Source organism: Octopus bimaculoides, chromosome 1 (assembly GCF_001194135.2).
Source record: "Octopus bimaculoides isolate UCB-OBI-ISO-001 chromosome 1, ASM119413v2, whole genome shotgun sequence".
Classification (NCBI taxonomy): domain Eukaryota; kingdom Metazoa; phylum Mollusca; class Cephalopoda; order Octopoda; family Octopodidae; genus Octopus; species Octopus bimaculoides.
The window spans coordinates 59,993,299-60,002,438 of record NC_068981.1 but is presented as its reverse complement, the minus strand read 5'-3'; the positions used below and the strand labels follow the sequence as shown (position 1 = coordinate 60,002,438).

Here is a 9,140-nt window from a genome sequence, read left to right as displayed (position 1 = left end):
TATATATATATATATATATATATATATATATATTCGGCCTTGCGTTGAATAGAGACAGCAACCAATTAAATCATGAAAGCGTCCGATATCAAACTTCCATTGTTATGGAATTATCGCTTTACTGTAACGCTAATGGAAGTCTATTCATGCTTTAGTCTTATTACCTCCCCTTTTCTTCATTCGTGTAGTCCCAGTACAGTTAGCGTTGTCCTTTTTGAACTACGCTGTATCAGAGAACAGTCAATTATTGAGATGGTCTTGCTGTTACATGAAACATGTATGTTAACTATTGAGAACAATCAGGGCGCATGATATTTCTTTACATTGTTTAAAATTCTAATTAATTTGTGAATTAATTAACAATTGTGCAATGCCGAATCTCTTTTATCAAACCCCGTTTTCATAGTCATTAGCACAGGCTTTTAATAGACATTTTTAATTGTTTTTATATATTTTGTTTTTACTTCGTGTATTAATTACTAGTTTAATGTCTGTCTATCATTTTATTTGCATATATCGTACGAATTTCAAGGACTAATGTTTTCAGGTTCCTTAATTTTTGCTAATCTCATTGTTATATGTAACATTTGTTAGCTGGTGTAATTATATTCTATAAGTTGATGATAATTTTAATCGTTTAATGCTCAGTTAACATTCGTGTAATACCTATTTTTGTCAATAATACAAAGCCTTAATAGGTAATAGTCTACGTTTATTTCTTTCCGTTTAAAATTTTTCTATTAACGTTTGGTTTATTGTTCTTGTAACTTTTCTTAAAATTTCATACGTAGTAGTGACCTTGAATTATTAATATTTTTAGCTTCCATTACTCTGCTGTTCTCATTGTTACATGCAATTTTTGTTTATCCTTTTAATTTCATTTCATGTAGTGAAGTCTAGGTATTCAGGTTATCTTTTATTCTTGTGTTTCAGTCATTTGACTCCGGCCATCCTGGAACACCACCTTAATATGTTTTAGTCAAAAAAATCGACCCGGGGACTTATTTTTTTTTTAGCCTAGTATTTATTCTATCGAACTCTTTTGTTAAACCGCCAGATGACGAGGAAGTAAGCACACCAACACCGATTGTCAAGCGATGATGGGACAACAAATACACATGCTATTATTACTCCTTTCTACTGTAGGCACAAGGCATGAAGAAATTTTTTTTTTTTGGGGGGGGGTTAAGTCGATTACATCGACCCCCAATACTCAACTGGTATTCCATTTATCGACCCCGAATGGATGAAAGGCAAAGTCGACCTCGGCGTATTCCGTCCAGCATGCTAACGATTGTGCCAGCTCACTGCCTTATATATATAGTATTAATAATGATAAGAAAAACGGAAATTTTCTACATCTATAATATTATTAAAGAGTTATTTACTGCATTCTTTCTTGGACCTACGCGCGTTTCAACTGCATCGACTGCACACTGTTAGATATACATCCTGGTGTCGGTACAGTTTCATCAGGGTCCAATATTTACTGCCATATGAAGTGAAACAGAAGGAATTACCAATCTGAGTGAATGAAGTATATTTTTGTTTTAGGAGATATTAATGGTACTATAAAGAGTTGTAGTATCATTGACCCACTGTTCACCTACAGTAAGTGTTGTTGGTGAAGCGAAATATAGTCCTGAAAATAGGTTAAGGCTGGATTAAGTGCTTGCGTAGATTCATTAGTACTATTAAAAAGTTTACCATTCCACTCATTTCAAGAATGTTCTTAGTTTTAGAGGTATTCAATAATATTCTAATAATTTATAATTCTCGTACAATATTAAGTTTAGTGCGATTGTTTGAATTTTTTTAAAGTATATTTATTTGCATGAAGATACCTTCACAAAGTTCTTGCCTAGTGTTTATCAGATTAAATTTGAAGTGAAAATTTGGTACATTTCCTCAACACACATGTCACATCGTATACTCCATATGCTATACGGTTTAACCTTAGTATTATATATATATTTTATTACTATCCTTCACCAACCAAATTAATTCGCTATAGCTATTCCTCGGGTCCCTAGCTTTATCAATTACATTAACCTCGCAACTGTTTATTGCTAATTCCCTATTTCTATGCAGATTATTATTATCTGTATTCTCATGGAAATTACTTAACTTACTCGCGTTGTGTGCTACAATAATTTGTGCTAGGTTCCGGCTATTAGAAAATGCAAATCTAATTTTGTGTTTCTTAAGCACACTAAAATATTTACTATTTTTTGGAAAACATTATACCAATGCCATTTAGGAATGTTGGAAAGAATTTGCAACCAAATCCAATCATAAGACTTTGGTCGGCCTAAGGTTATAGTAGAAGACACTTGCCCAGGCGCCACGCAGTGGGACTGAACCCAGAACCATATGCTTAGGAAGTAATCTTCTTACCATACAACCATGCCATATTCAATTATTTTTTATTATGTTGCTGGCTTGAGATGTTATGCGTTAAGTTATATGTCATGGGATTACAGTTCCGTTACACATGCATGTATAGGGTGGCGTTTCTTTTAATTGTAATGCAGATGCCGTTGCATAGAATGATATTTCTTACTGTCGAAATTATAATGATTCACAACAGATCAGATGATGGGATGTCTATACCTATTCGTTTTAAAATAATCATCTTGTGATATTTAGGAAATCGTGTGCTTTTTTTTCATTCCTTAGTGTATTTATGTATTCATAGATGTTATCAGTTATATTGATGTAATACAGATGCTATCTCTGCATATACAGAGGTTATCGCGATTGGTGGTCCATATTGTTCAGAGTTTTGTCATGAGACAAGCTCTAGTGTAATTGTTTTAGTTATTTCTTCTTTTTATTTTAGATTTATAAAAGGTTTGTATTTAATTGAACCTAGAAAATGCGTGGGTGGGTGTGTTTGTGTGTGTGTGCCTGTGTGTGTGTGCGTGAGTGTGTGTATGTGTATCATCCTTGTGTATTTGCAACATTGCATGAGGGGTTCGAACTTTGCGTCTACTGTAAAATGTATAGCTGTGCTAGCCACAAGATTCACACAGATACATATATGAATACAAACACACACACGTATACATATATACTCACATATGTATGTATGTATGTATGTATGCATGTATGTATGTAAGTGTATATGTATATACATACATATATGAATTAATACCTATAAATATAATGAGGGAAATGACATGTATGCGCGCAGTGTCGGGAAGAAAGAAAGATAGTGTTTTAGTGTCCATATACGAGTGTGCGCGCGCGAGTATCTAGGAAAGATACAGCACATACAATAACAGAGGATTTTGTAAATGAGCTAAAATACGCAAGATAAAGTATTAGTTTTATGACTGCAGCTGACAAAAAAGCACATATGGTGCTCTACTAACGATATCGATGTTTGGATGCATTATCTGTTGTTTTTAGCTTCATTTATAAGACCAAACATTGCCTTGAACCCAAGATTATTATCTCATCCAATATATGGATTTAACTTACAATTACTATTCATAGTTAAGCTCTATTTATCTATTTTTTTCCATTCAGAATAAAATATTCTCATCATTTCACAACTAAATATAGCAAAACCATTTGTTTCCATCTTTATTACCTCGCGGGAAAATGGATAAGAGATATTTTAACGATATATTTTGAGAAATATATATTTGTGCATGAAAATATTGTTTTGTTTTTTTTAAATAAAAGCTATAATCATATATTATTACAGAATTTGTATTTATTTATCTTATAAGTAGGAAAACGGAAGATAATTGAAAATCCTCTTCGCACATTGTATATTATTCTTATATAACAAATTTTATACAACGGTAAGGATGGGTTGTAGTTTGTTTAACAATTCCCTTTTGAGATCAGAAGAGACAGAATCCAACGATTCAAAGCATCGAATTACCAGTATTTCTTGTATTTCTGCAATATCACTGAGTAATTCCAAGCAAGTAGATGTTTTTAAAAATACGTTTGTCATTTCCTCCAGCTATTGTCAATGGATGTATGTTGAACAAGCTTAGGAAAGGTGCTGTCAGCAAGGGATTTTGCCGAAGGTTTAATGTCCATTCTAAATACATGGAATTTCACGAAAAGAAATTGATGGAAAGTTAGAAATTCACCTGCAGTACTCGATGAAATATTTTGGTCTGCCACTCTGTTTCATGAGAGCTGGAACAGAAAAGTTATTATATTATATTATATTATATTATATTATATTATATTATATTATATTTTATTATATTATCTTCCATTAACATTTACCAGAGTAAAAAACACGCTGCAAAATTATACTACAAGATTCCGCCGAGCGCATTTTTAATAGGTAATTGCTAATAAATGGAAATAGATTTAAGATGGAATACAAAATTAAGATTGAGTCAGTTTCATATGACTCAAAGGAGTGATCTTGTTACAGATTAAATTAGAAACGCGAACTGATAAAAGTCATACGGATAGGATTCCAACCTATTAGTGAATCATGTGAGTTCTTTGAGTAAAGGAGAATTTCCTGTAAGACATTTGTTCTCTCCTGAAGTCGATGTATGATTTACTTCCATGTTCGAATGCCAGTACGAAATAATATTGCACTGGAAATTAACTATATGCTTATTGCGAATTTTGACAGCCACCATAATACATACATTCATACATACACACATACATACATAAAACCATACATACAAACATACATACACATGTGTGTGTATACATACATATGGTGCATGTGTATATACCTATATGTATGTATGTATGTATGTATGTATATATGTATGTCTTACAGCATTCCCATATACGCTTCCTCTACACAGTTCTTTCCAAAGCTAGGTCTTCCCAGTTATTTTTAGTTCCTTCAGATTAGTTTTTCTGCAGTCTTTGTACCCTTATCGTGGTTTGTGCTGAGGACGCTTCCCCGAGCACAGCTCACTGTAGATCAGCTACTTTGGAATCTTCATATGACGGGGAGTTGAAACTTTCCTAGCTTTGAGTGTATCGTGAAGGTCCTGGCTGGAAGCCCAAACTTCCGAGTTCTTTAATAGGGCTTAGAAACACAGAAGGAGCACTGCAGTGAGTGTGTGAATTGAAGAGGGGAATATGTTGGATAAAATCATAATTAACTTATCCTCCTATATTTTCTTTTACTCATAACCAAGAACTTTTCAACACTCTTATATCTTCAATAGGCACTTAACCTGGCCAAGGCATCCGAGTAGGTACGATGAGTGGATGATTATGCGTCTTGCCTTTGCAAGAAATTTGGCCATGTGTTTTACTTTACCACTTGAATAGGAGCTGAGTGCAAGAATCGCAAAAAAGAAGGTTGTACAATCTTTTGAGGAGAGTCGTCTTGGGCACGAAAGCCTAATGCGCTCGCTTCGGAGGGGCCTGTCACTAAAATATCAATGAGAATATAACGTGCTGCAGATATGAGACGTGTGGCCGTGTACTCCTTTCCAAGAGTGAGTATGTCAACCTTCTAATGTTCTATGCAGCAGAACTGAATAGTAATCTTTTAGATCGTAGTCGGAAGATCAAAAGTACTTTTCAAAAAATGGAAACACAGAGGGGCGGCAATCATCTGTGAAGACGGAGCAGTTACAAAGTAGAGATGTATGCTTACTTCTTTAAGAGAGACACTGTACAACCAATGATAATTAAATATTCCAAATTAGAGACAGTCAGAAGTTTTGTCAAAGAACTTAGCATTTACCCGAAGTAACTCCATGAGTCATTTAATTTTTGGTCAGTCCAATAAGTGTGTTGTAAATCGTTGACTACGATGTGAAGGTAACTAAAGAACAATTTTGTTTTAAATCATTAGCCATTTATTTTTAAAGTGTATTTCTTTCTTCATTTCCAGTTTTATATTTTGTACAAAATCAAATGTGGACAAAATGTTGAAATGGATACGGCCCACACAGTTACTGGAAGACCGATTAGAAAAAATGCAGTTGTGAGTAATTTACAAGAAAAATATTCACAGACAGATGAACTCTCAAAATGTGTATGTATAATGAATTTTACGTACTTTCAACAATCAGCACAATTTTTTAATTTTACTATATTCTGTTTTCTTCACGTCTTTAACTGTTCCACTTCTCCTTTTATCAAGATTATTGCCACTAAATTTGGGACATTAGCTACCACTTTTTATCACAACCACCTCTGCTATTAGATGTGATATCCTTATCGCCACCACAGTAATTTGGATTCATTTCAGGCATAGCCATATATTACTGTTACTTTATATTTCTAGAATTCGTTGATACTGTCACTTTCAGTCACTCTGATTCGTATTAAAAATAATATAGACGGCAGCATTTGTAAAACAAAATGCAAACGCAATAGATTTCTTGTAATTAACTTCCTAAATACAATTAGTTTCTTCAAATGTAATATTTGTTCATATTTAATCCATCTCCACCCACCTTGCCAGAAATAATAAATCGAGTTTAGAAGGGACTAATGATTTAATTCATAACAAGCTGTGTTCCTTTTAAAAGCAATACATTGTCATAGGTCTGATCTGCCAGAGCACAACTATGAGCAGAAACTAAGCAGTCGTATTTACGCTATCTGTGTCTTTATTTTTGCGATGATAGGTGTTATTTGAGGAAATTTATTTGCTTTTCTGAATGATCTTGTTCACCCAAGGGCATTTTAGCGTCATGGAAACCTGTCTTATTTCATTTTAATGTCTTTCTGACGAAAATCTGGTCGTGGTTATCTACAGTACCAGTTCGATCTTATGCATTCCATAGAACGGTGGTACTCAGAATTCCTTACATGAACACATAGCTAAACGTTTCGAACTGGGACTTATTTAGTTAATGGAATCATTTAAAGTATATATCTATTACTAATTTAAATGACAGCAGATGATGTTGGAGTTCAAAACTTAAACAAATAACAGACACGAAACGGAACATAATAATATACTTATTATGACTTCTTGCTATTTCTGTTATTCAGCTAACTTTATTCGGGGTAGATAAATACATAATTTTAAGTATAGTAAATTTTATTCACCTTTTTCTGGTGAGTGTGCGAATCCCACTTCACATACCTAGTTCATTTCTTTTATATATCAAGTATATTATACTTAATGCTCCTCCTTTTATCATTATCAGGAAACATGCAATTGCACCCGCGCCGTGGAGAATGCAAGTTCTACAATAAATTTCCAACAGCTGTCAAGCAACACTGACGTTCCGAAAAAAAGTAAACATACTGGCAATAGATCAAGTAAACATCACAAGAAATCCAGAAAGAACAACCGTGTGGAACCGAACTTGAAAACAAACTCTACGGAATGTGACCAAGATAATAAGAACGATATAAACTAAATCTATGTAATACTTCAGTTTATATAATTTCATTACATTTATAATACATCACATACATATATTGGTATCATGAAAAGATTGGTTAAGCAGTGTGAGAGAATTTTTAAAATGACGTTTTTTATCATAAAAAGACGGGAAATAATCAAATGTGTCATCTATTCAATGATACATCAAAATAGTGAGAGCTAATGTCAATATAAGCAACATTATAACCGTAACTTATAACTTTTATCTTACATAACATTTGCACAAGCACTCACATACATATATGCACAAACAATAGAATCAAGCATACTTACATATACAAACACGACAAAGATACGAATACACGAATATGCGGCTCATGTGCACACACTCCGCACGCCCGAAGCACATGTGCCAGACATATATATATATATATATATATATATATATATATATATATGACCCACACGCGTCAACAACCACAATATTTCCGCAAATTTTACAAAAATTATCAGGAAAGAAACTTCATTTACAAATATGGAGTTTCAAATAACAAGTATTCCGAGTATGAGTCAATGCTAGGATCCTTGATATTCTAGAAACAAAGGTGAAATATCCAACAAAATCAGTTATGATAGTCTCGTGTTGATTAAAGACTTGTGAATAAAATTGGGGAAATGTAAACCATGTGGGTGCTCGTCTGAGGAACAATTTCCCTTAGTGGATGATGGACGTAATCTTTCGACTTGGCAACACCAATTTGTTAAAAGCATTTGGGCCAGTTGTCAGAGCTAATGATAAATTCTACCTTTCTGACAACCGGTGAAAAAGGGCCTGAAAGTGTTATTCAGCTATAAAAACAGAATGCTTACCTGCCATCTTTAAAAACACATTACAAAGTGTAGCTCTAGGTCTCCTTAAAAATAGCGTATAATCTTCACTGAAATTCGTTTCATCATAAGTCTGCTCGGCTATGCAGGATCAAACTAGAACGGCAATATATATTGCGAACAAGGTGGCGAGCTGGCAGAATCATTAATACGTTGGGAAAAATGCTTATCGGCATTTCGTCTGTCTTCACAGTCTCAGTTCAAATTCCGCCGATGTCGACTTTGCCTTTCATCCTGTCGAGATCGATAAATTAAGTACCAGTTGCATAGTGGATCGATCTAATCGACGGGCCCCCCCTACCCAAAAATTTCGGGCCTTATGCCTAGAGTAGAAAAGAATATATATTGCGAACAAGGCGGCGAACTTGGAGAATCGTTAATACGCTGGGTAAAATGGTTAGCGGCTTTTCGTCCATCTTCACGTTCTCAGTTCAAATTTCGCTGGGGTCGACTTTGTTTTTCATCCTTTCGGGATCGATAAAATAAGTACCAGTTGAGGCCTGAGGTCGATGTATTCGACTTAGCCTTTCCCTCCAATTTGCTTCCTTTGTGCCAAATTTTCAAACCTACATATATTGCAAGCAATACTAAATAGTACAACAGAGAAACTATCGGCGACAGTTCCAGAATATTTGGCAGACCCTTATGTACATTCCCACGTATATTACTCGTAATTTGTAGAAACAGGGCTAAATACTACAAAGTATACGTATTAACGGTCGACAGTTTCTATCAACACATATTTTGCTTTTTAACGATTCGCTACACTTTTTGTTTAGATAAGGCACTCTGTCGATGTATTGTTGTAATGAACCAGTATATAACTTTGATAATCGCCACTATATGTGTGTATGGGTCTGAATGTCTATATTTTTGTATGATATACGTATATGTGTGTGTGTGTGTGTGTGTGTGTGTGTGTGTGTGTGTGTGTGTGTGTGTGTGT

At 34.1% G+C, this 9,140-nt stretch overlaps 1 protein-coding gene across 1 annotated transcript in view; it reads left to right on the top strand.

The window, feature by feature from the left end:
• LOC106876327 (uncharacterized) overlaps window positions 1–9,123 on the top strand; it is a 74,364-nt gene extending 65,241 nt beyond the window's left edge. Inside the window, exons 12-13 of the mRNA XM_014924828.2 lie at window positions 5,855–5,998; window positions 7,125–9,123. Of these exons, the coding sequence (XP_014780314.1) occupies window positions 5,855–5,998; window positions 7,125–7,340 (360 nt within the window). The 3' untranslated portion in view covers window positions 7,341–9,123. The remainder of the gene's footprint in view (window positions 1–5,854; window positions 5,999–7,124) is intronic.
• Window positions 9,124–9,140: the final 17 nt, after the last annotated feature.